General features: G+C 48.4%; 9 protein-coding genes and 1 non-coding gene; 5 read left to right on the top strand and 5 right to left on the bottom strand.

Moving 5' to 3' along the window:
• Positions 1-12: 12 nt before the first annotated feature.
• Positions 13-3,185, bottom strand: CNAG_02212 (eukaryotic translation initiation factor 3 subunit A). XM_012194628.1 has 4 exons: positions 3,092-3,185; positions 2,966-3,045; positions 678-2,914; positions 13-624 (listed from the first exon to the last, which is right to left on the bottom strand). Exons 1-4 carry the CDS (start codon positions 3,128-3,130, stop codon positions 119-121), a joined length of 2,862 nt encoding a protein of 953 aa, XP_012050018.1. The 5' UTR covers positions 3,131-3,185; the 3' UTR covers positions 13-118.
• A 206-nt stretch (positions 3,186-3,391) lies between these two features.
• On the top strand, positions 3,392-5,510 carry CNAG_02213 (epsin). XM_012194629.1 has 7 exons: positions 3,392-3,470; positions 3,516-3,526; positions 3,582-3,714; positions 3,782-4,408; positions 4,457-4,607; positions 4,661-5,132; positions 5,202-5,510. The coding sequence occupies exons 1-7, from the start codon at positions 3,448-3,450 to the stop codon at positions 5,357-5,359; spliced, it is 1,575 nt and encodes a 524-aa protein (XP_012050019.1). The 5' UTR covers positions 3,392-3,447; the 3' UTR covers positions 5,360-5,510.
• A 10-nt stretch (positions 5,511-5,520) lies between these two features.
• On the bottom strand, positions 5,521-6,877 carry CNAG_02214 (ubiquitin-conjugating enzyme E2 J1). XM_012194630.1 has 5 exons: positions 6,703-6,877; positions 6,564-6,624; positions 6,400-6,500; positions 6,237-6,303; positions 5,521-6,180 (listed from the first exon to the last, which is right to left on the bottom strand). Exons 1-5 carry the CDS (start codon positions 6,811-6,813, stop codon positions 5,636-5,638), a joined length of 885 nt encoding a protein of 294 aa, XP_012050020.1. The 5' UTR covers positions 6,814-6,877; the 3' UTR covers positions 5,521-5,635.
• A 119-nt stretch (positions 6,878-6,996) lies between these two features.
• CNAG_02215 lies at positions 6,997-7,965 on the top strand. Of its 2 annotated transcripts, XM_012194631.1 has the most exons (5): positions 6,997-7,167; positions 7,232-7,342; positions 7,402-7,539; positions 7,615-7,814; positions 7,878-7,965. In XM_012194631.1, the coding sequence occupies exons 1-4, from the start codon at positions 7,024-7,026 to the stop codon at positions 7,795-7,797; spliced, it is 576 nt and encodes a 191-aa protein (XP_012050021.1). In that variant the 5' UTR covers positions 6,997-7,023; the 3' UTR covers positions 7,798-7,814; positions 7,878-7,965. The 2 variants fall into 2 exon arrangements, with proteins under 2 accessions (XP_012050021.1, XP_012050022.1); XM_012194632.1 differs by having other exon boundaries at positions 7,615-7,965.
• CNAG_02216 (hypothetical protein) lies at positions 7,744-14,109 on the bottom strand. XM_012194418.1 has 10 exons: positions 13,537-14,109; positions 12,594-13,485; positions 11,579-12,540; positions 10,090-11,530; positions 9,651-10,039; positions 9,432-9,600; positions 8,998-9,380; positions 8,322-8,945; positions 8,183-8,271; positions 7,744-8,124 (listed from the first exon to the last, which is right to left on the bottom strand). Exons 1-10 carry the CDS (start codon positions 13,984-13,986, stop codon positions 7,986-7,988), a joined length of 5,538 nt encoding a protein of 1,845 aa, XP_012049808.1. The 5' UTR covers positions 13,987-14,109; the 3' UTR covers positions 7,744-7,985.
• Positions 14,110-14,280: 171 nt separating this feature from the next.
• On the bottom strand, positions 14,281-14,476 carry CNAG_12573. XR_001045859.1 has 1 exon: positions 14,281-14,476. It is a non-coding gene; the product is annotated as a hypothetical RNA (non-coding RNA).
• A 32-nt stretch (positions 14,477-14,508) lies between these two features.
• Positions 14,509-19,653, top strand: CNAG_02217 (chitin synthase). Its single transcript, XM_012194417.1, has 25 exons — positions 14,509-15,554; positions 15,610-15,795; positions 15,851-15,903; positions 15,953-15,974; positions 16,032-16,150; positions 16,215-16,293; positions 16,350-16,542; positions 16,596-16,667; positions 16,716-16,872; positions 16,912-16,928; positions 16,987-17,135; positions 17,189-17,280; positions 17,350-17,425; positions 17,480-17,633; positions 17,685-17,765; positions 17,821-17,828; positions 17,897-18,011; positions 18,062-18,180; positions 18,235-18,301; positions 18,351-18,476; positions 18,534-18,575; positions 18,639-18,803; positions 18,856-18,951; positions 19,009-19,302; positions 19,358-19,653. Exons 1-25 carry the CDS (start codon positions 15,295-15,297, stop codon positions 19,409-19,411), a joined length of 2,796 nt encoding a protein of 931 aa, XP_012049807.1. The 5' UTR covers positions 14,509-15,294; the 3' UTR covers positions 19,412-19,653.
• A 96-nt stretch (positions 19,654-19,749) lies between these two features.
• Positions 19,750-23,265, top strand: CNAG_02218 (hypothetical protein). The gene is made up of 3 exons (XM_012194416.1): positions 19,750-20,711; positions 20,762-21,260; positions 21,317-23,265. Exons 1-3 carry the CDS (start codon positions 19,860-19,862, stop codon positions 23,005-23,007), a joined length of 3,042 nt encoding a protein of 1,013 aa, XP_012049806.1. The 5' UTR covers positions 19,750-19,859; the 3' UTR covers positions 23,008-23,265.
• CNAG_02219 (hypothetical protein) lies at positions 20,679-25,708 on the bottom strand. XM_012194633.1 has 12 exons: positions 25,536-25,708; positions 25,442-25,468; positions 25,348-25,398; positions 24,802-25,274; positions 24,641-24,731; positions 24,503-24,581; positions 24,332-24,454; positions 24,183-24,261; positions 24,053-24,115; positions 23,433-23,996; positions 23,200-23,376; positions 20,679-23,159 (listed from the first exon to the last, which is right to left on the bottom strand). The coding sequence occupies exons 1-11, from the start codon at positions 25,569-25,571 to the stop codon at positions 23,358-23,360; spliced, it is 1,605 nt and encodes a 534-aa protein (XP_012050023.1). The 5' UTR covers positions 25,572-25,708; the 3' UTR covers positions 20,679-23,159; positions 23,200-23,357.
• A 1,070-nt stretch (positions 25,709-26,778) lies between these two features.
• CNAG_02220 (hypothetical protein) overlaps positions 26,779-27,396 on the top strand; it is a 4,406-nt gene continuing 3,788 nt past the window's right edge. Inside the window, exon 1 of the mRNA XM_012194634.1 lies at positions 26,779-27,131. The gene's annotated coding sequence lies outside the window, so the exon portion shown is untranslated. The remainder of the gene's footprint in view (positions 27,132-27,396) is intronic.

The following is a 27,396-nucleotide window of genomic DNA, read 5'->3' as shown; positions in this document are numbered from 1 at the left end:
ATTTATTGCTCACACGAATATGCCATCACAGGCGAGATGCAGTCACTGCAACGGTTTTCATCAAAAGACAGACTTGAAAGATATATGCATTTCTACAAAACAAACCCTTCTAAATCACCTAAGCCCCACCACCTCTGGTGGAAGGCATACCCCTCCTCGCTCCCATACCTCTCCTCCATACACTTCCAGTTAAAGCGGGTTTCTCAGGTTCACCAGCAATGCTCTCGGGGCCGTTGGATGCGGGCGCAGACGCCGCGGCAGAATTTGAAGGCACTGGCTTGGGGGAACTGGCCACAGGGGCACCACCGGCGCTTTGAGCCTCCATGGCCTTTCGCCGAGCCAACCATGAAGGACCACCACTTGAAGGAGCTGGAGAAGCAGTGGGAGGAGTAGCACCAGCTCGCACAGGCGGTCTGTAGGCGCCGCCACCGCTAGCAGCCGCAGCCTTTTCTGCTTGTCGTCGACGAAGAGCTTCTTCTTCTCGTTCTTGCTGAGCGCGGATACGTTCGAGGTCTGACTGACGTTGAGCTTCACGCTCGGCTCGGCGTTGTTCAGCGGCAGCTGCTTCAGCCTCACGGGCAGCAGCAGCGCGGGCTTCTTCTTCAGCTTTCTGGGCAGCCTCCTCTGTAAACCTGTCAGTGACGATCCAGACGAATGGTCTGCCAATATAGACTTACCTTCCTCCCTTCGCTTTCTCTCCTCAGCTTCTCTGGCCTCCTTGAGCTTCTTCTCTTTCTCTTCCCTCTTCCTCTTAATGATTTTCTCCCTCAATTGAGCCTTTTCTTCCTCAATCTTTCTCCTGGCCTCTTCTTTAGCCGCCTTCAATTCCTCCTGCATCTGAGACTCAATGCGTTCCTTGACAGCCTCGTAGTCCTCCAACATCCTACCCAACCTCTGCTTCAACTCTCTGGCAGCTCTCTGCTGCTCAATGGCCTGCTCCCGAGCAATCTGATTAGACCTATCGTGGGCCGCTCGGTCCTCGGCCTTCTGACGTTCGTAGTCCTGAGCTAACAATGGTCTCTCCTCCTTCCTCATCGCACGCTCGAGGTGGTCAACCCTCTTGCCGACGATACGCAACCTTTCAGAAAGTTCCTTCTTCTCCTTGGCAAGTTGCTCGACTTGCATGGCAACAAGCTTGGAAGAGTCGAGGTCTTCAATGCTGGAGATATCGACCTTGAGGGCACCTTGGGCAGCAAGGGAAGCTGCGAGCTGCTTAGCCTCAGCCTGCTTGGTCTCATGGATCTGCTTGCGAACTCGGTCAATTTCAGCCTGTTTGGCCTCCTCCTTAGCTCGACGAGCATCCTCTTCGGCCTTGACCTTGAGACGTTCAGCGAGGGCAGTAGAAGCCTCCTTCTCTCGACGAAGCTTCGCCTCCTCCAAAAGCTCACGTCGTCGAATGACGATCTGTCGCTTATGGCTAGCGGCCTTGCGCTCTTCCTCGGCCTGAGCAATAGCAGTGGCGAAAGCGTCGGATCGAGAAACGGGAGCAAGACGAGAGGGGTTGAGGTACTGGATAGTGTTGTAAAGACAGACGGCAAGGGTCTGAAGGCTGTTGGCGTCAGATGGGGTAGAGACAAAGGTGATGGTCTGCGCAACGTGGTCAACGGAAGCATGAATGTCCCCTCGTCGGCAAGCGGTGACAAGGAACTTTTCAAGGGATGACATGTCGGTGGCCCATGGGGTGTTATCGAGGGGCTTGACAAGGTTAAGAATGTGGGAAAGGGTCACAGAGTCGTACACTTGGGCAAGAGCTTGGAGCAAACGAGAGAGAACAACATCGCGAAGAGCAGGGAGATAAGGTTGGTACTCGGGAGAGAGGCTAGTGATAAGAGGAGCAAGGACCTTGGAAGCGGTGGTGGGCTCAAAGTCAACTTCAAGAATATTATAGATCTGTCGGATATCGACGGGCACACGTTTGAGGTGCTTGGCAGCAGCATCTTGAACAAGAGCTTCGCGAGTGGGCGTCTTGGGGAGATTGAGAAGGGCAACAAGCCTCTGCTTGACCTCCACTTCACCAAGAGGCACGGCAAGGGCAGAGAGCAAGACACAGCCAGATGCCTTGTCATTGACAATACCAGCTCTCTCAGCGTGCTGGAAGTATCTAGCCCAAGCAGCAGCATGGAAGACAGCAGTCTGCTTACCGCCCTCGGCCTTGAAGATCTGAGTCAACTTCTCATAGTAGTTGGCCATCATGGAAGGCTTGGTACCCTTCCTACCCGCAATCAAACCGTGGACGTCCTCAATGGAACGGAAAGCTTCCTGCCAAAGCTCGAGCTCAACAGCAGTTTCAAGTTGAAGGAAACGGGTGTCAAGGAAACGGCTGAGAGTCTCGGGGTCGGAAAGGTTAATAGCATGTTGCTGATGGCTGTACTTGGCAGCGTTGGCAAGATCCTTTCGCAATCGCTGTTCACACAAACGGCGGAAGTCGGCCTTGCGCTGGTGAATCTTGCAGAAATTGAAAGCACGGTGGGCGACAGATTGGTAGATAATCTCGAGCCTGTCATTGCTTTTGGCAATATCGAGACAAATGTCGTAAGCATCCCAACAGAACTTCTGCGCAGGGGCAATCAATCTTCGCTCAATCCTTTCCCTGTCACCAGCACTGTCAACAAAGCAGTCAAGCATAAGAGAAGCCGGTTGAAGGGGCAGGTCGTCGTCCACAACGGGAATATCGGGCAAAGCAGCAACCTCCTTCTTCGCCTGCTCGACAGCAGCAGCAAGACGAGCTTCGGCCTCGGCAATAAAGTGGTTCAATACCCTCTCGATGGCACCGACATTGGTGGTCTGGGCAGCAGACTTGAAAACGAGGAGGCCGGATTTGGCGTGAGCCTTGCGGTTGAGAACGACACAGAGATCAATGAACTTGGTAACGATGGGCTCAAGGACGTTGATGGGAGTCTGCTTGAATCGTTTCCTAAATAAAAATCAGAGTTGATCGCGTTGCCCTTGCTTGGCGGCTGCTTACGACTGGAAGACCTCGACGAGGTTGTCAAATGCTTGCTGCTGAGATTGGGGTGTGCCGAGGGCCAGGAGCTCCTCCGAGCGCTGTTTTTGCGTGAGTTTGTGTGTAATTTGCGAAGTATGGGCATACCTTGAGGGCGTTCTCTGGCTTGACGTAGATGGGGGGCATGATGATAGCCCTGTGGTATTTTTTTTTGGCGTGGAGAGAGAGCAGAAGATTCCGGTGGAATAATGTATACACCTCAAAATCCACCGCTCCTCTTTTGTTCTCAAAAACCCCGAAACCGCGTTGTGTGGCATCAGATCGGGACACCATGGTCCAAACATCGGGGACAACCGACGATGGTCTGGCCGGATGAAGCCACGTGGTTCGCGGACACATGTCCGGAGAATGACGCCGATGCTGGGGTCGTCTCTCATTGCTATTGACTGTTATTCCTCGTTCTCGATTATCATTCATTCTCCCCGACTACTTCTCCATCCACAATGGCTGCGTCCCTCCAGCATCTGTAAGCACCCATATTCACATAGAGTCCTTTGCTGACATCCTTCAGCGGCCGAGGCGGTGAGCTGCCGATTCCACGTTGGAACACCCGCCACCTGTTACTGACGTCTCTTAGCTCTCCGAGTCGCCAAAAACTACACCAAGGGCTACACAGACACACAGACAAAGGTCCGAGAAGCCACCTCTAATGACCCATGGGGACCCTCCGGCACCATGATGAACGAGATTGCTCAGCTGACCTACAACCAGTGCGTCCTACTGCCTTCGTTTCGTCTTCGCATGGTGTCGTGGAAAATGGACTGACATTTAGTGTAGAAACGACTTTGTGGAGGTCATGGAGATGCTCGACAAACGTTTGAATGACAAAGGGAAGAACTGGCGACACGTTTTCAAGGCGCTCACCCTTCTCGACTACTGCCTCCACGCTGGCTCGGAAAACGTGGTCATCTACTTCAAAGACAATATTTACATCATCAAAACCCTCAAAGAGTTTGTTTATGTCGACGACAATGGAAAGGATGTGGGATCCAACGTTAGACAAAAGGCAAAGGATATCACCAATCTTCTTCAAGACGAATCGAGACTGAGGGAAGAAAGACGTTCCCGGGGTGCTATGCGAGACAGAATGTTGGGTACCATCGAAGCATCTGGTCTTCGTGGTGACCGTGATTACGGAGAACCTCGTAGCCCTGCTCGACAGAATGAATCTCCACGCCCTTCAACTCGACCGAACAGGTCTCGTGACGAAGAAGACGATCTTAGAAAGGCCATCGAAGAGTCCAAGCGCATGTCTGAAGATGAAGCTAGGAGAAGAAGCATGCTGACTCAGGAAGAGGACGACCTTCAACGGGCCATCAGGCTGTCTGAGGAGGAGGAAGCGAAAAGAAAGCGAGAACAAGAGAATGCGACTCAGAATGCTTTGTTTGACGATAGCTTGAACTTGTGAGTAAAAGACGCTTGTAAAAATAAGCAAAGTTGACAACCCAGCAGACAGTCTCAGAATGCCTATACTCAGCAACCGGACCTCTTTGCTCAGCAGACTCAGCAGATGCCGGTGCAGCCTACTGGCGGTTGGCCATTAGTCGATGTGGGATGGGGCCAGCAGCAACAACAGCTACAGCCGCAGTATACGTCTTATAATGCAAGTACTCTCAAAATACCTCGGATTTCATCATATTGACCATTTCTTACTAGCCGTTCTACGCTCAGATGCAGGAACAACAAATGCAACAACAGCAACAAGAGGAATATATGCGTCAGCAAATGGCTCTCCAGGAGCAACAACGTCAACAGCAAGAGTGGATACAGCAACAGCAATATTTGCAGCAGCAACACACTTCGTTGCTCGCTCAGCCTACGGGATATGGCTCCAACAATCCCTTTGCGCCCAGCTTGGGCACTCAGCAGACTGGACAAATTCCATCGCCTCAGCCGCAGCCGCAGCAGCCATCTTTCCTCCCTGTCCCTAACGTCACCGCACAATCCCAGTCTCCTGCTCCTCAAGCTCAGATGCCAGAGCAACAGCCTCTTGAACCTCAAGCGACAGCTAGACCGGCATGGACACCCCAGACTAAAACAAACGACGGCGAGCATGGCCAATTGGCTTCCTTGTTGGCACGAGGTAGAGAGGATGGTTTGGATACGTTTGGTAACATGGGCAACCTCCGTAAGTTTACAGTGATGACCTTTTGTTTTTGGGTGATCCGTGTTGATGGTTGTGCTGATGGCTGTTCAGGTATCCCCGTGGGATCAACGTTTCACAATTCCAATAGAGTTGCGGTGCAGCAGACGGGTGCAGGTGGTCTCGGGGCGAATAATCCTTTTGGTCAGAGACAAGCGCAGCAGGGTCAGCAGCAAGGACAGAGTAGTGAACAACCATTCTTCTCAATCTAGATACTTGGCTATCAAGTCTGGTTCCTTTCAGCGACATGTTATTGTTTATGCGACTGGACCACTTGATATATGTTACTAAAAAACCGCAGTTCTTCTCTTTTACTTAGCGTTGATGATACCGTGAATTTATGACAATATGATTTTGCTTGGACGGTTCACTGACAAACAAAAAAGGTGCAATACATGACAACATGTCTATATCTAGAGTGTGACAAGATGTGATAGATACAATAAGGAAGATCAATAGATACGAAAACGCGCCGCCGATTCAACAGCTCAGCTCAAGATGTACGTCCCAACTCGCTTGCAGATGGCTAGCCCAATGGCGATACAGAATCCTCCAATGAGGTGATCGAGCCATAGCGGAACAGTGCGAGAGGGTTCAAGAGCGATTTGTGTGGGCGGGTGTGAAGTTTGCACAGCTGACGTGGAGATGACCTCTGGAGAGGCTGACGCTGGTAAATCTGTGGCTTCCGCTTGTGGTTCCAGTTCGGCAGAACAGAATTCTACAGATTTAAGGTCAAGCCTTCTATCTCCTACCTCCTCCAAGTGCTCAGCTTCAGAAGCACAAGCATCGGCGTGATACACTCTGTCTCCGCTGTCCACACATTGCTTGACACCTTCATTCCCTCCCTCTTTCTCATCGATGGCAGCCGGATACTTTGGCATGATCTCCTCATTTTTAATACCACAAGTGGGACATTTCCATTCTGTCGAAAGCCTTGCAAGTCGCCTTCTTTCTTCTTTGGAGTGGTTGAGAGCACCAATGGCAGAAAGAGCCTCGCCAGATTGCATCCAAAATGACCGAAGGCCTACAATCGCTGAAGGAAGATTAGAAAACAGGCCCATATGAGCAGACGATAACCATGTTGCCTACCTGTACGAACACCCCATGCTGGTTGCCATGAGCCAGCGTGAAAGCTGGTAAGGCCGTCGATACAAATCTATCTTCCCGCGTCAGCAACTACTGCGCAGGCGCAGCGGGCACTGCCTTTATCCCTTTGTCCGTTGACCCGCTGTTATCTCATGCCATGACCCACCTTCTTGCCAAGCTCAAAGCGCCCGTTGGGAGTCAATAAAATAATATCGGGCGCGCTCATGGGATATGAAGGAGGAAGGACTATGCGAAAATGATAGAGACCTGCAGAGACGAAGTGATCAGATTAGCCGGGGGAACAATGCAGAGAGCGATAAAAGGACCAACCACCGTCATATTCACTGTCCGGGACTCCACGCATCGTACAATGCCATTCGAATATATCATCCTGGCATATCGATCAGCCCTATGATCCTTGAGATGGCGGATAGTCGAAAAGTCATGCGTGCGAGAAGTGGGGGCGTACCTCCAAGGGGGCGGCGACGAAGCCGTCGTCGTCGACGTCGGCGGATGCAAGTTCTGCAGCCTCTTGCATGATGCGCTTCACGGCGGTGGAGCGGAGGTTGAGTTTGGGCATGGCTGGACAAGATCGAGGGGAGATAAAATAAGAAAGGACGAATGAAATACAATTACGATATCAGATAAAGTAAGCGGCGATCAAGCAGTCGGCCGACCAATTCCGGCTTCCCGCATCAACATCCAAAAGATCCAAATCTACGTCTGATCGTGGAGTCATATTCTTCTTTCGCCTTTTATCCCCACAAAAAAAAAAAAAAAACAAGCCCAGATGTCAGAACATACAAATCTCAAGAACCTTGCCCCGCTAGGCAATCAACCAGACCCCCCCGCTAATTCAGCAGGAGCAGGGCCCTCAAAACCATTTACAGAGGCTCAGGTTGAGGAGTTTCGGGAACAAGATCGTTGGCTGCCGGTAAGTATCCAATGCTCTCTTGTTCCAAATGTCTGCTTTGTGCCTCTGAACAGCGTTGCCATAGATTGCGAACGTGGCACGCATCATGAAGTCTTCATTACCAACTTCTGCCAAAGTGTCGAAGGAAGCCAAGGAATGTGTCCAAGAATGCGTGTCGGAATTTATTTCATTTATCGTATGTCTCTTCCTCCATTACACTATCGAGGCAGTAAAATAACGCGTTCATTACTACAGACATCAGAAGCGGCTGAAAAGTGTTTGAATGAAAAGAGGAAGACGTTAAATGGCGAGGATATACTTACATCCATGCGCGCGTTAGGGTTCGACAATTATGAGGGTGTTTTGAGAGTGTATTTGGCGAAATACCGCGATGTGAGTGGTTATAACCTGCAGCATAAAGCATGCGAATAGATTAGATTAGATTGACCAACCTCCACAACAACACAGTCACACCATTCCATACCAAAACGCAACGTGCAACACGAAGACGACGACGAGGAAGTTCAAGATGGGCGAAAAAAGCGCGGACGGGGGAGGCAACCAGCTGGCGGCACTGCTTCGACCAACGGCCATGCAGAGGGGATAAAGTCTAAACGGAAAAGAAGTGATGACGCACAAGGTGTGCGATAGGCCTGCATACTATAGCTGTAAATATTTGCACAAAAGTGCTTCACCAGTAAAAAAAATAAATAAACTGAAAAGTGATACAGAAGGGCCTTATCATCAACGCCATTGTCAAACATAAACCTCCTAAATATGCTATGAATGCATCTACTGTAATCTTAATAGAAACACACTGCTATAATCCAAGCTGACGTTTAGAACAAAGCTCGACAAAGGGGGCAGCTGCTCGAATGAGACGAATTGAACCATTTGAAGAGACAGCTCGCATGGAATCGATTCTTGCACGTTCGGCATGGCTTGGTGGGAAGCGTTCTGTCCGTAAGAGATATGATACTGACGTACAAAGTGTCAGAAAATAAGATTATTAGTGTTTCGAGTAGAGAAGGCTTACGAATAACAGATAGCACATTCAACGACGCCCTCGAAATGTAGCGAAACATTCTTCTTGAACATTGTAAGCGCCTCGAGAATCAACCCATTCTATTCGAAATTAGCTAAGGTATGTAGCCAATGAAGGAAAAGTGACTTGCCCTTGATGTGATGGTTTGCTGTAAACCCATCAACCACCCTCGCCACTTGTTCTCTGGCACACCCACCCGTCGCAAATCTCTGACATCGACTCCTTTCAGCGGGAACTCTGCCGGCAACCTGATGCCAATTTCCATTGGCTGTTCATCTATCACGTAGCTAGCAACTGCTTCAGCGGACCCGGCTCCTGCTGCGATAGTTGCACCACCACCTTGCGCTATCCGCACGTTCAAACCTTCCTCGGTCAGCTGGGCCATCGCCGAAGGTTCCCGTAAAGCAGAGAACTCGTGAGCAATGATTACCGGAGAGTAATGCCGAGCAGTGAATGAGAGCATGGACATAGATAGCTGGCGGTCCTTAAGAGATTCGTAATATGCTCGGACAGAAGATGGAATAGTGACCAGTGCTCGGTAAAATAGATGAGATGCAAGTGGGGAAAGATCCGGCAAGGACTCTGGGTCAAGGAACTCGGTGAAGAACTCATCTACAGCGTATTGGCTGGCGGGAAAGTTCCAGGCCCCCATTTCAGATACTCCAAGAATGGAGAAAAGCATTGGAAGGAGGCCATCCGTGATCAGCTTGGACGTGTTTAGTTGATCCAAGTACGCCCAGCGTAACGTCCGAGACTATGGAATGTCATGTAAGTTTCTCATTGAGTCATAGCGGTTGTGCACTTACAGCATCCTCGAAATAATCCAGTATAGACATCCAAGCTAATAATTGTCCTAAGACTAGGGATACACCAAGCTCGCCATGCCAATTCACCTCACTTCCGATTTTGACCACATCCACCAACTCCTTTGCCATCTCAATGGTTCTCTCGGCATGGCCTTCCTGAGCTTGCGCTACAGATGCCTCTACTTCCAAGACCAGCCCAACTGTTTGATGCCTGATAACTTGAGAAATGATTCGATAAGCAGCAGTTTGGATAGCCGAAGATGTCGAAAGGGATATCAGATTACAAAGCGATGTCAAGCTGGCCTTTTTCATGACCTGCTCGGGGACGTCAGGTAGAAGGTCAAGGAGAAGGTTTTGAATTGATTGTAGAGGGACAGAGTTCGCTAAGCAAGTTGTCAGCCGCATCATATTGAATTTGAATAGAAAGAAAATACCTGAACGACATTGCAAGAATAGATCCAAGACAAGTTTCATATGATTTGCTTTGCTTGTCCAAGAAGCTCTCAAAGACTTGTTGGTCTGACAGAGATCTCTGATCTGCTGAAGGACGGACAAGCTATGATATAGTAAACAGAGCGAAGAGGAATCGTCCATTCCGGAATTCTGTTCAGTGTCAGTCCTGAATAGCATCGGAAATGTAAGGAGCTCGTTACCTCTAAGCCGTTTTCGACCAAGTCAAAGATCCCATCCCAGTGTGCGCCACCCACGTCTTGCACGATTGGCGCCACCGACCCTTCAAGTTCCAAGACTCTAAACTCCATGTCCTCAGGCAACTTGTCCTCGTCGACGTCATCACTTGTAAGCCATCCAGCGACGTGGCGAAGTACAAAGAGGGCTCGCTGCTGAGGGAGGAATACAGAAGTAGAATCGGCCTCTGGAGCTGAGGCGTTGAAGATTCTCAACAGATCCAGTGCAGTATGACACTTGGACGGAGGAATGGTTGTAAGGGCCGATGCGAGACGGGTCTGAGCAGTGGCAAAAGCCTGTGTATCAAGCATGAGAGGTTTGATGGCAGTTATTATGGCGAGGCTGAGCTGTGGTGCTGACCGATTGATCAGTGCCAAATCGGCAATGAACGCTGAATGAACTTACATCTATCAACCAAACTCATGGCATAGTTTAGCCATGCCTCCCCTTCTTGGACACCTGCGCCTATCTGTCTCATGTGCTTGTAAAGCACATCCCTAAACGACCTAGCATCCACGTCGTTACCATTTGCAGTCACTTCTTTTTGCAGCGCAACCATTAAGCGCTGTAACAAGTCAGAATCAAGTGGCACAGATCCAGATTTGAGGGCTTGAATGGTGGCATGGTGCCAAGAGGGTTCAGCTTCATCCACATATCCAAGAGCGAAAGAAACGGCGCCTTCTACTTCTCGAACCAGATCCGTCAGGCGGCTGGGGGGCGTCTCTTTCGAAAACAGTCCTCTGGAGGCTCCAGGAACAGTAAGAGCATCCTGTGCTAGTCGACCGACAGCTAAAATCATTTGCAATAAAGCAGGTTCATCCTTAACGAGGCTTCTGTCTGCTCGAAGTAGAGCTACCGCAGCCTCGGCGTATCTGGCTGTCTGCGCTCGACCAAGGCTATCAAACTCTGGTTGAATAGAGTCAAGGTCATCTTCACTATGTGCGACAAACGGTATAAGTGGGTCCGCGATAGGCAAAGATGGATGGGGCGGTTGAGATGTATGAGGAGCGAGATCCTGAATAATACTGATCACTTCGGGAAGCAGAGCCAGGACAAGTGTATGGATAGAAGGAGCAGAGCGGGATCCGATTGTTGTTGCAAGAGCCACGTCAATGAGCACCTCAGGGTCCACCCTGACTTCTACATCACCTATCTCTTCCTTTAAGGCAGTGTATATCCTTTGGAGGACCTTTTCCTGGTATTCGACAACCAGCTCACCCAGCTTGGACCATAAATTGACTAGACCGCTAGCCTTTGACTCGGCTGACGCGATGTGACCAGGTAACCTAGGTAAGACGAACAAGACGTGATGAACGCCGACCAGACCTGAAATCAAATGATCCGATTCGATAACTTCCTGGAGATGATTTGTGGCATAGGCAGCATAGATCTCGAAGGCCGCCTGCGGAACACCAAGTTCAACAAAATCAGTGGTGAGAAGCTTTTTGGTTGATTCATGAATAACGCTGCAGGTAACAGATAACACCTCATCCAAGGTAGATTTTGATAGATAGCAAAGGGATTTGAGAGATGCGGTGACCACAGGGATGGCAATCGGTGATCCGCCAGCTAAAGCGTCATGTGTAGCTTCTTTGACGATTTTGTCTAGCGAGCCCGATTGTAGAAGTTGGGTATGGTCAAGAATCAACACAGCATTCGCAACTGCGAAGCGCTGCGACAAGTCTATTTCGGAAGACTGCAATACAGTAGAGAGAGCTTGTTGGCAAATAGGTCGCTCGGCAGAAGGTAACTTGGAGCAGAGGCTGTCTAAATAAGCAATGAACAACGGTGGGTGCAGGGTTATGAGTAGCTCGTGAGGTGAATCTTTGACTTGGCCCAAAAGTTTCTAAGGATAGTTAAGATTTAGTTTGTCGGACTGAATTGGGGTACTTACCTCTGCTGTGCCGTTTTGCACCAAATGCTGATGTCTCTTCAGAGCATCTACTAAAGTCTCCGCCATGACTATATCGGAGGGATTATCGTTCTTTGAAGGGGTCACAAACACCTCAGATGATTTTTGGATCAAATCCTCCATTATCTGATCCACTAAACTGATCACTTGACCAGCAGTAGTCGCGTCTCTTATGGCAGAGAGTATACTCAAGCTTCTCGGTAAAATACTTGCCTCCACAGGACTGTTCTCCGGGTTCGCTTGCGGAAAGCAAGCATCAGTTAGTGTCTGGGTAAGCACAACCCGGATTTGATCTAAGAGTAGTTGATCAATAGACGCCAGACGGCCAAGAGTGCTGCCAAATGCAGAAGCTTCACTCTCTTCGGTACATCCTCGAGGGACATGCCTTCCGCCAGCCCTTCCGCCCATAAGCAGAACGCCATCTTTCCATGCTCTATTACCTAGCTGCTTTTTCACCAACCACATCGCAGCTTCTTTTCCGTCCTCTTCCTTCCATGACTTGCCAATGAGGAATATGGTACACTCCAATATAGCCTGGAAAAACACTTGGAACGCAGATTTTTGACCTGGCAGAGAATGCGTGGAAAGTAAGCGAGAATCCACGGGAGCCCAAAGATGAGAGAATAACGTCTGGAGCTGGAGGGACGGCCCAACAAGCAGCAGTAAGGAGGGTGGAAGGGTGGAGAGAACAACAAGAATGATGGGGTAAGTAATATGAGGAATATAAGGGCAGATAGTGGAAGTGAAGTCCAAGAAATCAGAGTAGTATGGTGAAGAAAGCTGAAGGAGAGTGGCCGGATTCGCACCATCTTCGTCATCGACGTTTTGAACATTCTCGTCTTCACTGTCAACCTCCTCTTCCCCATCATTGCGCTCATCATTGTCTTGCCCATCACGATGGTCTGCAGCGGACTCTGCGGTAAGTGCCCAGCATTCGGGCCATTCTACGAAACGCTCCGATCAGACATCGTCATTCTCATCAGGTTCTAACACTCACTGCGGATGAACTTGGCAATAGCGGACCCTGCAGATTCCCATACCACTGCCTCTTTTTCTCTCCAACAGCTACCCAAGACAGCATCTGACACCATTTTGAGCATCTCGGGCTCAGCCACAATACTTTCGTAAGAGTTTACAAGCACATCGAGGAGCCCATAACCTGCTTTTCTAACAGGAGGCTGAGCAGTACCCAGTGACCCAGGCGAATTTACCGCATTAACCGGTTCTGAAGACAAGGAAAGCCATAATGCAGGATGACGTAGCAAAATGACCAGATCTTCAGGCAAGGATGTCAATCCGACTTGGGGTAATTGTTGTAGGAGCCATGAAAGACCTATAAGTCCACCCACTCTATACCTTGTCATCCTTTCTTCAAGAATTTCATCATCCTCCGGAGGTGGTACGGGTGTTGCAGCCTGTCGAGACGGGGGGACAGAAGATGTTTTTGATTTCCCTTGCTTATTAGCACCTTTTTTGGCCAAAGGAGCAGAAGACACCGGAGTAGCTGCAACAGGTATTGGATGGATGTCCTCGTGTAGGATCGTAGGATTCAGAGTAGATAGAGTAAGGTACTCGATTAAAGTGGGAAGGTGTTCTTGGAGATCAATGCGAACGACTGTATCACCGCCAACCTCTTCATCGGGCGCCTTCCAAAGGATAGACGATTCCCATCCTCTGAGCCCTAGTCCACCTGCCCTTCGACCTTCTTCTAAAGCAGCTATCATCCAAGACCCAAGAACATCACGGTTTTGCGTACCAGGTAACAGGCCCAAATTTAGGCTTTCCAAGATTGAGGCCCGAAAGGCAGGCACAGAAAGAAGATCTGTATGAATAAGAAGAGCAATAGCTCTGTGGAAAGGAGACTGTAAAAGACCTGCGAGGTTATGTAGCTGAGTATTAAGTCAGAAGATAATCTGTAAATGGGTGTACAAAACACTTGCCCAGACAGGTATAGCAGCTAGGAGTGCAATCTCCTTCGCTTCTCGTTCAGCTTCTTCCTCCTCAGCTGGTTTCTCCTTCAGAATGTATTTCACCCAGCCATCCCTGAATTCCTCAAGACCTTTGCGCCTTGTAACAGCGTCTTTCTTTCCTAATCGTCTCAGTACGACGACCAAATCCGCCGGCAAAGTTCTTGCAAGGCCCTGTCCGTCGAGAGGATCCAGGATGGGAGGTGCGGGGGGTTTGGGTGGAGGGATGTACTGCTTCACTTTCGGCATCGCCCTCTTTTGTGCCTTAGAGAGCTTTTTCTCCCCTCGCTGTTTTTTCGAAGGTTGAGATGTTCCCGACTGTGCTTGATGATCAGAGTCATCATCGTGCTCTTTGTGAGTCTTCTTGGCGGCATGTTTCTTACGCGTCCCCGCTGATGCCGAGGACTTGTTCGCTTTCGGCATATTCGTGTTGATAGTCCGGTGGGAGTGGTATATTACTGATGAGCAAGCAGTAATAAGCTGGGGATCAATGGATAACTCCTATTAGCTAATAACGACGACGACGTAATGGAACGGATGTATCACTTCATGGATGCCGTCTGCGGTTATTACCATTCATTACTTTTCAGCTGAGCTCCGTCATTGACTTGAGAAGAAGTCGTGACGTAATTCATGTGGTTCCGGATCCGAATGAGTTTCAAAAAGTAAATATCATGATGGCATCATTAATAATTTTGGAAAAGAAAAAAAGTATACAAAAAGTTAAGAGGGGGGAACCCTGACATCAGAAGGCGGTAGTGCGGTGCCAGCGACATCGTGCGTTACATTCAGCAAGCTGAAGAGGCAACGCGGGCGCAGAAAAACTTCGCGAGAAGTAAACCCCGTAGGGTTGTAACGCTTCTCACAGCGTTAAGAACAGATACTACACATGATCTTAGCCAAAAGAGGCCAGAGAGGATACAATTATAGATACCTACTGAAGTCGCGATTTCCACTTTGGCGGATTTATGTTTAGGCGGTGGTGCGCCTTGATACCGAGGTGCGGGCCGCGGCGAAATGACTTCCTTGGGCTGTAGTGGTAGGGCCCTCGTTCCTTCGGTCTCGACTTCCTTTCGTTTTCTTTTAGTGTCTGATGCTGTGTTTCGTTTCCTTCTCGATTCCTGAAACACAAGATGGTCAGTCATCGGTCTACTAGCCCCACCTCTGCAAGCCCTGTGGCACCATTACGTTTCCTGCCGCCTGCCGCCTGCTATGGCTGTCACTTGTTCATTACTACTTGTGCTGTTCGCTAGCGCCTCTGCTTCCAGAACTTTAGAGCAACACAGCATATATGTTTGCAACACCTGTCGCGGAATAGCCTTGTCTGTCTCTCTCACCGCCCAGGGTTGACCGCCAGTAACCAGCGCGTACGCTTCGAATACCACTACTTGATATCTAAGGTAGCCTCGCACCTGAGGTGCCGGTACTGTACTTACTAGGAAAACTTGATGGATGCTAGAGTGTTTCCCGTGGGCTGGCAGTCTGCATGGTCCTTTAAATAGGTACCGTCGCGTGTGATTTTTGCCACCTTGATCAACAGACCTCACATCCCCTGCTACCATGGATATGGTGACCGGCTGCGCATTTTTCAGGATTCCATGGATTTTCGACATCTATATAAAGTTTCCCGTTCATTCTGCTATTTGTGCCCAACCACATCAAGGGTTGAAGGCTGATATCATTGCCGCCTTTTCCAAAAGTATCGACTGATTGCAGACTTGCACAATTGTCATGGTCCGCCATGATCCCTTTACCAATTCAGTCAGCGAAGATTCATCCTTCACTCCATCAGTCAACCCGAGTACACCTTACCCACAATCAGGCCATTATCGGCCTTATTATCCACCTCAATTAACCTATTGTCAAGGACAGCAGGGCTACCAGTACGATCATACAGGAGACGTAGGATATGGCGGCCGCAGTCGGCGACACGGATCGTGGGCCTCTGTCAATAACGAAGACAATGAAGAGCTAACGCCGTTGACAACTGGGTCAGTCAGCAGCTGAGGGTAATTCATGAAGTACTAGAGCTGATCCGCACATCAGGCCTGCTTCCTCATCAACGTTCCTTACGACTGATCCATACTTGAGTGGGGGTCCTGACCTTCCCCTCTCATCTTCTTCTGCCTCAATTTCCAGCGCAGGAGCCGATTTCTTGAGAAGACAGACTGTCCCTCGTCGCGGCGCTACCATCAAAAAGATCAAATTAACGAATGGCAATTTCATTGCCGAGTAAGTTCTCCATGCTCAACGTGTCTTTTTCAATGCAACATTGACTTTGGGATAGTTACCCTGTACCAGGACCTGTTTCGAGCTCCGTAGAGGCCAAATGGCTCAATGGTAAGCTACAACGGTTTACCATATGAATTTATCTAATTTACCCATTTAGACAAGACGTCAAACGAGTTCTGGTAAGTCATGGATTCAACGGCCAAATGTTTTTACCGTGGCCGATGATGTTGTTTCAGGCATATGCGATATACGGCTGCGACATGCGATCCTGACGATTTCACGCCTGAGAATGGGTGGAAGCTAAAAACGACTTCCTACAACCGAGAAACTGAACTTCTCGTTGCTATCACGAGCTGTAAGTTTTCTTATAAGCACTCATTAGATTGCCGAAGTACGGGCTTAAGCGCTTTGTGTATCAGACAATGAGGACAAAATATTATACGCCAGAACTCTGCATAATGTCATGCTTAATATCCGTGACATCTGCAATACCAAAGCGTAAGCTGGGTATTCTAGTAGGGTTTCCTAGCAGTTATTGACACATCAACTCCAAGGTCTAAATTCTGGCGCCGATCAGCCGAAGAAGGTCGTCCAGGCTGGCAGAAAATTGTGGTTGCTCTGGTGGCTGACGGTTTAGATCCAATGGATAAACAAGTGTTAGACGTGCTACAAACTATCGGCGTATTCCAAGACGGTATCCTCAAGAAAGAAGTTGATGGGAAAAAGACAGCAGCTCATATATTCGAAGTGAGTCACATCTGTCCGGCTATGTCTTTCGCTATACTCAAATCGGCAAGCAGTATACAACTCAGCTATCTATAGATGCTACTCCTCAGTTAGTCCAGCCGCATCCTGGGGATCCCAATAACCTTGTAAAAACATTCAGTTTCCGACCAAAACCTCGCTAAATTCTCGCGCAGGTACCTGTGCAAATAATTTTTGTTTTGAAACAAGAGAACTCAAAGAAAATAAACTCCCATCGCTGGCTCTTCAATGCCCTAGGGAGGCAGCTTCAGCCAGAGATTTGCGTGCTGTTGGACGCGGGAACAAAGCCCGGCCATAAGGCAATCTATCATCGTGAGTGACCTTTTCAACGATGGTGACTGACATAAGTAGTATGGGAAGCGTTCTACGTGAGTGGTAACGAGACGGTAATATGCAAGCATACTACTGACCAGGGACAATGAGCAGAATAATCAAAATCTAGGCGGTGCTTGTGGGGAAATCCACGCTATGATCAAAAAAGGAGTCAAGCTTCTCAATCCCTTGGTGGCAGCTCAAAATTTCGAATATAAAATGTCAAACATCTTGGATAAACCATTGGAGAGCAGCTTCGGATAGTGAGTACTATAAATGCGACTGTTGAAAAAATTCTGAGGACAATGAACGATAGCGTGAGTGTTCTACCGGGCGCTTTCAGTGCCTACCGTTACAAAGCAATCCAAGGCCGCCCTTTAACCCAGTATTTCCATGGTGATGCGACTTGTGAGTGGCTATGGTTTATAATACTTTTAGCGTAGCAAGCGACAAGATTGACGCTTGAACTGTTAATAGTGGCGGCGAGGCTGGGCAAGAAAGGAATATATGGCATGGGCATTTTTACTAAAAACATGTTTTTGGCAGAAGACCGGTATGTCGTAATGTCTTCAGTCAGTGTACTTAAACTTAAGCACCGCCCTTGCAGCATTCTTTGTTTCGAGCTTGTCGCGAAGAAAGGTGAAAAATGGGTTCTGCAATACGTCAAACCAAGCAAGGCCGAAACGGACGTCCCGGAGCAAGCAGCTGAACTTATCAGCCAGAGGAGAAGATGGTTGAATGGCTCATTTGCCGCATCGGTCGTAAGCATATGCGACCACTTTCTACCTTGGGAAACTTACGAAGTGCTTCAGTATTCCGTTTTCCATTTTTTTAGACTGTATCGAAGTGGTCATGGTCCTATTAGAATGCTTTTTTTACATATACAGGCAATTGTGAGTCGAATCTCTACTACCTAATATACCTTAATCTGACCTTGACTACCTCTAGTATAATATGTACGTTTCTGCGTGAGGATATCCACACCTAATGGTACTAATTGGTTGACTTTCTATTCCTCTTTCAGCTTCAGCCTCATTTTCTCCTGGTTCGCTCTCGCCAATCTTTGGCTTACGTTCTCAATTATCATCGAATTGCTTCCTGAGAGTGCCAATATCAATTTATTCGGCACGGCTGACATTGTAAGTGCTCTGCATAAACAGGATTGTCATTCCCTAACATCTTAATTAAGACTCACTGGATCAATCTTGTGTTCGCATGGGTATATTTGGCCTTTTTGATGTTGCAACTCGTCCTGGCTTTGGGCAACCGACCCAAAGCTGAGAAAGGGCTATACATTCTCACCCTTTGGTAAGAGCACACTTGGCTGTTTCCAGACGTGAAAAAACTGATAAGCATTGTCAGGGTTTACGCCTTCTTATCTTTCTATCTGATCGTCTGCTCTATAATCTTATCTGTCGTTGCCTTCAAAGTATGTTATCATCTAGCCCATAAATGGAAAAGTCACTGATGTGATGCAGGGGGCTTTGAGAGACGGAGGAAGTATAGGTGCTAAGCTCGGTAATCTTTTCAATTCCACGAACGGGGTCCTTGTAGCAGCCATCATGTCCACCATTGGTATCTACCTCATTGCATCGTTCCTTTATGTAAGCCTATCACATAATCCCCTATTTAGTTGGGTATTTGGTCTGACTAGAATTTAGAGGGATCCCTGGCACATGTTTAGTTCTTTTCCTCAATATATGGTATGTGGCAAATGCTGGGTATCTCCCTATGTTAGTCTATTTTACTCAATTGCTTTATAACAGCTTCTTGCTCCTTCATTTACCAACGTCCTGAATATCTATGCATTTTGCAACCTTCATGATGTTTCTTGGGGTACCAAAGGCTCAGACAGAGCGGAGTCTTTACCAGCGATATCGTCAAGTAAGCAGAAGGATGGAGAAACGGCCGTGGTAGAGGAGCAACAAAGAGTGAATACGAACATCAAGGGTTGGCGTGGCTGATTGCTGATGGATTTGATAGAGTCAAGGCGAATTAGACGAGTCATTTAAGCAAGTTGTACGACGTGCAGTTGCACCCTATAAGCCTGAAGACGCCGATGAGAAACCCAACCTTGACGTTAGTACTCATATCCCTGACAAATGCTTTCGGTTTGACCAGAAACTACATCTTTAGGATCAAAATCGAACTTTCAGGACCCGCCTTGTAGTGGTATGGTTGCTTACTAACGCTGCACTTGCCATCTCCATACAAACCCTCAATGGTCTCGATACGACTAAGCCGCTCGTAGAAGCTTGCCTCCCCAACTCATACAATCCTGAGAATGGAACAGTAATTGTGTCCACCAACGGTACTTGTATTACTCAGGCTCTGGAGCATGACGGCGACAAATTGCAAGACAAACAACAAATTTACTTCCAAGCGATTTTGTGGACGACATTCGCGTTGTCAATGGTCAGGTTTATCGGAGTACGTTTCTCAAGTATCTACAGGCTTATGGAGGCTGGCTGACCTCTAAAACCAGTGTGTGTTTTATTGGGCTATGAGACAAATGGGTAGATGCTGGAGACGTAATTGAGTGGGGCGTAAAACCATTGCAAGATATCCATTATTATCTTCGCATGCGTGCGTCTTCGCCTAAAGAGGTCCATTGATCGAGTGGAGAAGTGATTCCCTTGGCTGTAGATGTGACCGATTGCGGCGACCATTATGAGAATATGTATGATTTATGCATGGGGACGTCTGGACATGAATGATTCCATGAGTAGCGTAGCCAACCAACGAAACTCATGATTGACGATGCCTAAAATCAGACGCGAGGTTTATAATTTTATTTATTTGATGAAATCTAATTCTAATTAACGCGGCGGTTTGATTTGAGGCTGGGACGTAAACACGCAAGGCGAGTGTGACGGACTTCCTTGCATTGTTTCCTTGTCTACTATTTCTCGTACTTTCACACATATCGATCGCACTCCGTCCATTCTCTCCCCCATCCATGGGTACTAAAGCCCCCATCCCCGACCATGTTCTCTCCTGCAACCCCCATGGCAGGCCCTTCAAATCCGTCCCGCCTCCGCCCTTCCTTTTCTTCTCCTGCATTCCGCCGTGGGGGTTCAATCTTTCCTTACGAGGATGGAGCTAGTAATCAACTATCTTCTTCTCGTTATTCTACTCCATTCACTACCACAGGTGTGAGGATCAGGTCAGGCTCCGTATTCAGTCGAGAACAATGGAAAAAAGAGGAGCTAGCTCGCCGACGACAAGAATCAAGAGACAAGCTCAAGTCAAGCTGGGATCTATTGTTTGAGAAATACCGGGACGTCGAGGATGATGACGAGATAGACCTGGCAACAGGAAGGATAGTGAAGGACAGGGGCAAGCTGAGAGCTCTGCAACAGCCCATGTGGTTTGGACAAAAGGAAGAAGATGATGATAGAGAATCGATGGGAGGAGGTCATGACTTCGAGTCGGACGAGGACGAGTTGGGAGACTGGGATGAGAAGTCAGGTTTGGACCCTCAGCTTCCGGAGTGGGAAGAAGTGGAAGGATCCCATCAGGCTTGGACGGAGGAGGATGATGCAGACTTCAGAGAGTTCATGCGAGCGGAACAAAGGCGAAAATCGACTTTTGGGTCGGACAATGAGGACGAAGATGCTCTGTCTGAACAAGATTCGAAGGAATCTTCAGGTGTTGAAGAATATTTGGATGTATCTCCAAGATCACGGGGTACTCAAATTCTTCCTCTTCCCACCTTAGACGACCTTTTCTCGTCTGACAACAAGTCCTCTTCAGAGGATGAGTTGGAAGCCATCAGCGATAATGATGCGGAGGAGAAGAGCGCTCGAAATAACTCATCAGCTTTACCAAGCTTGCATGTGCGTATGTTCATAAAGATACCATATCTCCACAAATTGACTTTCTATAGGAAATTCCTACGATATCGCGGCGACCGAGACGACGCACCATTGTCGAGGTGATGATCCCACGTCGCCCTCGATCTAAGTCAACCAGCGGCATTGGGAAAAAAGCTTCTGAGGATCATCTCTTGGATTGCGTTCCCAGGTCTACTTCGACTCCTACTCTGGCAGATCTTTTCACCCCGCCTCCGGCTATCCCACAGGTACGTCGTTCGCCAATTGGCTCTTCAGCAACAAATGGCTCTTCAGCATCATCCAAGAGCAAAGGGAAAAAGCGCATATCTGGAGAAAGACCAGTGAAGGATACATCTTCTGGAAATGGTTCGATTATTCAACTTAGCGAACCTTCAAACCCAACGGAGACTGTTCAAAGTCATGATGGAAAGCTTTTCAGATGTGATAGCTGTCGTGTCGCTGGTGGCATTAGAAAGGCTAAGGCTCCCCTCTATCCGGGAAGGACTGACAGCTGCATTTTTGAGGACTCATCAAGGTCATCCGAGCAATTTGGTGCGTCCATCCCATGAGGTTACATAAATGTCTCAACTGATCATTCCGTGGGTTAGCGCGAATATCGGCGACGCGTAGTCGGCCGTCAGGCACGTCTTTTGCTGCTGATATTCGGTCGGCCGAAGGGACTGGGCCAACCAGACAGAGAACATGTAGACTTTGCCGAGAAGCAGGTGGGGAGAGAGCGAAGACGGCAGAGATATGTCTGGGAAGACATTCATATAGACGGTGCAATTGGAGAAAGCGGGCAATCCATTCTTCGACTGCGAACACACATACAGCGACGCCTGTCGATGTCGCGAAGGATGAGAGCAACCCCTCACAGGTTAATGTGTCAATCGACACACCCCAAGTGAGAACAAACCATTCACCTCTTCTAGACATGAAGGATCCGTCTTCGAGACCATCGTCTGCGGTTAGAAAACATAGGCGCCGTGTCATCGAATCCGTCAGTGATGATGGCGACCCCCCCTTTACAACAGATACCGCATTACCACCCCGTGAGCCCTCTAGCAACTTCACTCGCAAGTCCCAAGAAACTGCACCGCTCCCGTCGCCCCCTCCGACGTCGTCTGTCGCGCCCTCATCTCCAGCCATCGCCTCCCCTCATAAGCCTTCAAGATCTCCGCTGTTGTCACTTCCACCTTCTTCGCCTCCTCATCCCGATATCTTTTCCCCTGTTCCTGGTCAAGTTGTGCATCCTACTCCTTCGCCATCTGTTTCATTAAAGCATCCGTTATCAAGTAATCATGTTACTGACACCTACAAGCTGTCCGGGGTCATGTATCGCCCGACTCCTCCACCATCTATTGACGGTATGCGAAGTGCATCTTTGTCTAGCGACAATGCTGCGATCTCGCTTCCTCATAAGAGCGCTCTACGCCGTCCGTCAGACAGCCTTGGGCTCCAGTCCTCATCTAGCATTAAACGCACGCGTTTTTCCCTCATTCGCTCCCCTGTGCACCATCCATCTTCTGATGAAGAGGATAGTGAAGACGAATTGGATCTACTGTCAAATATTGATTCATCATCGATCATAGCCAGTTCATCGTCTCCTAAACGAAGTTCTAGCCCTATTAGGACCGAGTGGCACGTGAGGGCCGCAGATGTCGGAATCAAGCTAGGTCCGGAGCATACAGGCCGACTGCCGTCTGATATGGTAAAAACGCTTGTACCATCGATGGGCTTGTTTAGGCCGACTTTAGGCTCATCATCGCAAGCAAGCTCCAAGTATACGCTTCCCGCTCCACCATCGAGCTATAGGCCTTCTCGGCCGTGTCCGGTATCCGACCCACATAATCCATCGTCTGGTAGTGGTGGTAACGCACAGGCAGGGCTCATGCTCCCACCTCCGCTTCCTGTCAAACGATTGACCCATCCAAATTCACTGTCTACTCCCAAAGAACTCAAGAATTCAGTTAATACATTTTCAACATCCTCACCTGCTCCTTCACATATTAGATTAACTTCTTTACCGGCTGTGGTTGTTCGCGCTCGAGCTAGGTCTCGGAGTCTTTCAATGGCGACGCCTGGCGCCTTGCGAACACCAAGGGCGCGGGGGTCTACAGTGTTACCTGGCTCCAAGGTTCCACAGACGGCACCTACAAGGAAGGGCAAAGTTTTGATGGATTTACAAAGGGTAGCAAAGGAAATTGGTGACGAGGCTGGACTCGAGTGGGGGCTCGATGAAGAAACTGATGATGGCGGGAGAATGTGGAGGGAGGGCAGTGTTGCTGCATATAAATGACCGGCCAGTAATTTTAGACGCATAGGCAGAAGATCGAGCAACGATTGTGAAGAAAGCTCTTCTGAAAAAAGCGAAAAACAAAGAGCTAGCTGGATCTGAGTATGGTGTAATAATAATGTTGTCATACATGGTTGTATAAAAGTACTGTGATTCTTCGAGCAATCAGTTTAATTCAGGGACCCTGATACCCACCTATTATGCGAATTACAAACCCGCAATGATATCGCAGCATGCATGGAGGGAGATTCAAGTGTTCCATTTACAAGTACAACTTCATGACTATTCGTTTCTATTTGGCTTTCCCTATACAGGGCCAATGAATTCAATGAGTTTCACTCTCGAAATGCATATTAGTCAAGATCCGGGTGACTGGGTGTGTCAGGTTAGTCATCATTTTCGAAGCATATGATGATACCGAAGCTTACTAAACAGTATCGTCCTCCTCCCGCTCCCTACTCAACCTCTGCCATCGTTCATTGAAATCTCTGTTGACTCTATCTGCCAATCTATCTCTCGATGCCGCCTGCTGTTCTTGCTCAGCGATCCTTCCTGCCTCCCCATTGGCGGTGCCAGCTTCATAATTCCCACTCGACGAATGCTCAGGATAAACGCGGATAAGAGAGTCATTAGATGATCCTTCGGATGCTGTCTCATCATGCTGTTGAACTCGCTCCTGTCGTAATGCACCAGGAATTGTAGATGAATGATGGGGAGACAAATCTGCAGGTATTGTAGATTCGCTTACTACATTCGCAGATGAATGAGGGTCCTGTGAAGCATTAATTCCACGCCCTCCTCCAGCCGCAGCCATGGGGGTCGAAGGTTGGGATTCAGGGCCGCCAAAGAGATTCCTGAAGAAGTTTGATACGGCAGTAGGTATAGTAGGGGCAGGGGGCCTTTCTTCTTCAGCATTGCGGGTATGCTCCGTCCCAACATTGGGTGTTCTTTGATTATTCGGTTGTTGATCTTCACTGACAAGGGAAAATCGACTATAAAGGACAAGTTAGCAGGTCACCAATAAATATGACGGAGGGGATGAACGCACCAGACAGGACATGTGCCATTTTGCCGAAGCCAAGGGACTAGGCAATCAGGATGATAAATATGTCTTCAAACGCGTTTATAAGTTGGAAGAGAATTCATGACGTAGAATACATGGGAATCGCTCAACTTACCCACATGGGATGAGCATCACTTCATTACCGATCTCGAAATCATCTTTACACACAGGGCAGTCTCGGAATTGGCTTTTTGCTATTAAGGATTGGATGTTTGATGATCGGATCAGTATTCAGCGAAAGTTCCCTGATTGGACTCAACCTACCCAAAGAATCTGTGTCAAACGTGAACCTTGGTAAACCTTCGATGACAGTCTCATTGGCAGGTACAGGCCCCTGGGGGCCGGCGGCCTCCATGAAAGTCTCCTGCAATATTCTCATGAAGTCCGCTGACAAACCACATTAGAACTGTTTTTGCATCCTGAGAGCACACAAACCGTCTGAAGTGGCGAAGTCTCCTAGATTGCCCCCATTAGGGGGAGGATTACCATCGAGAAGTGCCGCTATGATTTGAAGCTAGTAGCAAACAAGGAGAAGGTCAGGGCTATTTCCTCAAGGACAGGAAGATTCCATACGGCTTCATTGGCGCCCAATGGTAATGGCATGTCCCCATTATTGTCACGGTTTCCATCCCCCGGAGGCCGGAATCTAGCATCAAACGGATCCCTAAAAACGTCGTTAACTACAATAATGCAACGTTCAAGCCCTAAATGGACACTGATTGGCAAGACCTTACACTCTGAACGGATCCGGGTCGTTAAACAGATTGCCTGAAGGAGACGTGGGGCCATTATTCGTTCTATACCCTTGGCGCCCAAAATTTGAGCCAAACGTTCCCACTGTTACACTTCCACGAGCATTCCCGAAATTGAAAGAATAGGTCCGTAATCCCGGACGATCTGTATTCTGGGCTTGACCGTTTCTTTGCGAAGCGGAGGGTTCCCCGTGAAAGGATGGAGGCGGTCGCCGGGGTGTCTCTTCATTCCCTTGTCGGGCGCCTGTCCCCAACATACTAAAGAGGCTGGATAAGAAGTTCCCAGTATTATTAGTGTCTCTTTGACGAGCTGGTGACGATGATCCTTCAGATTGAGGAGGTGGAAAGTTGGACAAGAAATGTGGATCAAAGCGAGACGGTGCTTGTTGACCAGGTCGAGTGGGGGGCGGGGGAGGCAGTTCATAGTCAGGATCTGGGTTGATTTCAGGATCGAGCTGTTGGACAGAGGCGAGGCGTTTATAAGTTATAAAGTCCATTTTCCAGTGGGTGGGCATAGCGATAACATACAATTTCAATGAATTCCCCGTTACATGATGCACAATGGGGCGTTCCGTCGACCTATGCAACTTGTTAGGACGTTCCATGGAAGGGGGAAACGCACTGTGACTGGTCGCATTTGTGCACCACACTACATAGGTCGGGATATTTGTCAGCTTTTAGAACGAGCTGTGGAGCAAAATGACGGAATTTCTAACCTCGTGGCAGAGCCAGAACGGGGCGGAGTCAGGCATTGTTGCAAAGAAGACGAGGTGTATTGTGAGGCAACAGGGGCAGTATTAGAAACGGGAACGTCAACCAACCAATGCGAGTTGGTATATCGTGATTTGGTACGTATGTCACCTGCGTGAAGGCGGCGAGTCATCCGCCGGCGGGGATGATGCACTAATGATACGTGGTAAGACACAAGCCTTGACATCATCACTTCAGGTTTGTCGCGCCTTTCTTGACTCAGTAGAATAGGCTTGTCAAACTTTCCTCAGGTGCCTATATACGATACTACTGTTAAGATCTAGGGTTGCTGGAATTTGGGGTCTGCAGTCGTCGTCTGGGGCGACCAGTGCAATCGGATAATTAAACGGATTACCGCTTACCGGTTGAAAAGGGTTTAGCAGGTAAGCGGATAACGGGTAACGGACGAAGGCAAGTCCCCGACTTAATTGATTTTTTAATATTTAACATAATGCTAATGCTGTAGTTACCGATTAATTAAATATCTATCGAAATGAAATTTCAATCGAGGCTTCTTCTGCAACTGTTTTCCACCTTATCAGGTATCTGTGGGCCTTCCCTTGAATCCCCAGTCCTGCATGCGCCATGTATGGAACTATGCAATCTGTACACCTCTGTTTTCTACCTATCCTCTGTCTTCCAGCTATATACTGTTCAATGATGTCCTTTGCTGTCTTGTGTGTTCGGTAATTCTCGCCTCAAGAAGGACCTCAGGCCCTCAAAACGTGTCGCACTGCTCGTTTGCTCGCGGTCCGCTGTCCTATATCGCGGTCGCTTACGACTATACTACTACCTCAGCTCCCCACCTTCCGTTTTCCACTCTCCCTTTCCCCCTTACGCCATTATACTGCATACTATGAAAGGTATGAACGATAATGATGATCTGCAATGCTCGATACTCCTTGCTCCATTTATTATGCGACATGATGCGAGATGCGAGTGTAAGATGGGCTTAGGGCCGAATGTTGCTGTTTGAGCGGAGATTGAGATCTCCCTTTTTCCCTTTTGATTATTTTTCGTACCTGGGCGAGATCATAAAATCTCCTATCCTCATCGGTCTTCGTCGTCGGCTCGAAATAAATTGTACGTTGTCTAATTAGGAAGTCGCTGTAATGCTGGCTGCTGGCAGCTGGTGAATTCCGAAGCAATCCAGGTTTCAGGTTCTAGACTTCCCCTTTCTGGCGTTTCGCCATTCTACTCCCATTTGCCGCCTTTCATGTTTCACTTTCACATGTGAGGTCTCAGTTCTTAGCTTCCAGTCTTCGTTGATAAAAATTGTTCTCAAATTAACTCATTAGCTGCTGTATAATTTGCCTTTATCTCCTTTTTATATACTTTATACTTCCTTACTGCTCCCTTATTGCTCATCTGAAGAAAAACTATCGACCAACAACCAACATTTAACAAAATTAATAATTAGCAGTCAACGAGCATAAAAAAAAGGACGATAGCCTGTAGTGGCTTCACATCATATCTTAATCTATAACGCATCCTTCTATCCGACATATTACGGCCGGAGGAGTAAATTTACATTAGCCGGAAGGATCATTATCCTCTGCGACGTGAGTCTTGTCCCCCATCTTCAATTTCTTTTGCCCCTCTTGGACATGACGCACCAGAACTGTTGGCCGGAAATTTCCCATGGTGATCTGTATACTGGAAGCTTGTCGTCCTTGCCTAGATGTTTTTGTACTGGAATCGATCGAGATTAGACGGGCAGATGCAAGTGCAGGATGGACCTGCATACGATCCGTAAGGTGACATGCGCCCTTCGTCCTTGCTACTTGTATGTCAATCAGTGATCAGCAAAACTAGGCATTGGGAGGA

The sequence above is a fragment of the Cryptococcus neoformans genome, chromosome 6 (assembly GCF_000149245.1).
Source record: "Cryptococcus neoformans var. grubii H99 chromosome 6, complete sequence".
NCBI lineage: Eukaryota > Fungi > Basidiomycota > Tremellomycetes > Tremellales > Cryptococcaceae > Cryptococcus > Cryptococcus neoformans.
The sequence above is the reverse complement of the archived record's forward strand: the minus strand, read 5'-3'. Positions and strand labels throughout refer to the sequence as shown.

Bases quoted from the DNA above. Each gene is read 5' to 3' on its own strand.
- CNAG_02212 (XM_012194628.1), bottom strand. From the start codon at position 3,130: ATGCCCCCCATCTACGTCAAGCCAGAGAACGCCCTCAAG. The intron at 2,915-2,965 runs GTAAGCAGCCGC...ATTTTTATTTAG, and splicing joins CTCGTCGAGGTCTTCCAGTC to GAAACGATTCAAGCAGACTC. The intron at 625-677 runs GTAAGTCTATAT...ACAGGTTTACAG, and splicing joins GAGAAAGCGAAGGGAGGAAG to AGGAGGCTGCCCAGAAAGCT.
- CNAG_02213 (XM_012194629.1), top strand. From the start codon at position 3,448: ATGGCTGCGTCCCTCCAGCATCT. The intron at 4,409-4,456 runs GTGAGTAAAAGA...ACAACCCAGCAG, and splicing joins TTTGACGATAGCTTGAACTT to ACAGTCTCAGAATGCCTATA. The intron at 4,608-4,660 runs GCAAGTACTCTC...ATTTCTTACTAG, and splicing joins CGCAGTATACGTCTTATAAT to CCGTTCTACGCTCAGATGCA.
- CNAG_02214 (XM_012194630.1), bottom strand. From the start codon at position 6,813: ATGCCCAAACTCAACCTCCGCTCCACCGCCGTGAAGCGCATCATGCAA. The intron at 6,625-6,702 runs GTACGCCCCCAC...TCGATATGCCAG, and splicing joins TCGTCGCCGCCCCCTTGGAG to GATGATATATTCGAATGGCA. The intron at 6,181-6,236 runs GTAGGCAACATG...ATCTTCCTTCAG, and splicing joins AGCATGGGGTGTTCGTACAG to CGATTGTAGGCCTTCGGTCA.
- CNAG_02215 (XM_012194631.1), top strand. From the start codon at position 7,024: ATGTCAGAACATACAAATCTCAAGAACCTTGCCCCGCTAGGCAATCAA. The intron at 7,168-7,231 runs GTAAGTATCCAA...GCGTTGCCATAG, and splicing joins AACAAGATCGTTGGCTGCCG to ATTGCGAACGTGGCACGCAT. The intron at 7,343-7,401 runs GTATGTCTCTTC...TCATTACTACAG, and splicing joins CGGAATTTATTTCATTTATC to ACATCAGAAGCGGCTGAAAA.
- CNAG_02216 (XM_012194418.1), bottom strand. From the start codon at position 13,986: ATGCCGAAAGCGAACAAGTCCTCGGCATCAGCGGGGACGCGTAAGAAA. The intron at 9,381-9,431 runs GTATTTTCTTTC...CAACTTGCTTAG, and splicing joins ATTCTTGCAATGTCGTTCAG to CGAACTCTGTCCCTCTACAA. The intron at 8,946-8,997 runs GTAAGTGCACAA...GACATTCCATAG, and splicing joins TGGATTATTTCGAGGATGCT to TCTCGGACGTTACGCTGGGC.
- CNAG_02217 (XM_012194417.1), top strand. From the start codon at position 15,295: ATGGTCCGCCATGATCCCTTTACCAATTCAGTCAGCGAAGATTCATCC. The intron at 18,576-18,638 runs GTATGTGGCAAA...GCTTTATAACAG, and splicing joins GTTCTTTTCCTCAATATATG to CTTCTTGCTCCTTCATTTAC. The intron at 19,303-19,357 runs GTACGTTTCTCA...CTCTAAAACCAG, and splicing joins CAATGGTCAGGTTTATCGGA to TGTGTGTTTTATTGGGCTAT.
- CNAG_02218 (XM_012194416.1), top strand. From the start codon at position 19,860: ATGTTCTCTCCTGCAACCCCCATGGCAGGCCCTTCAAATCCGTCCCGC. The intron at 20,712-20,761 runs GTGCGTATGTTC...GACTTTCTATAG, and splicing joins CAGCTTTACCAAGCTTGCAT to GAAATTCCTACGATATCGCG. The intron at 21,261-21,316 runs GTGCGTCCATCC...TCCGTGGGTTAG, and splicing joins AAGGTCATCCGAGCAATTTG to CGCGAATATCGGCGACGCGT.
- CNAG_02219 (XM_012194633.1), bottom strand. From the start codon at position 25,571: ATGCCTGACTCCGCCCCGTTCTGGCTCTGCCACGAG. The intron at 25,469-25,535 runs GTTAGAAATTCC...CGACCTATGTAG, and splicing joins CGTTCTGGCTCTGCCACGAG to TGTGGTGCACAAATGCGACC. The intron at 24,262-24,331 runs GTAGGTTGAGTC...AATCCTTAATAG, and splicing joins GTTTGACACAGATTCTTTGG to CAAAAAGCCAATTCCGAGAC.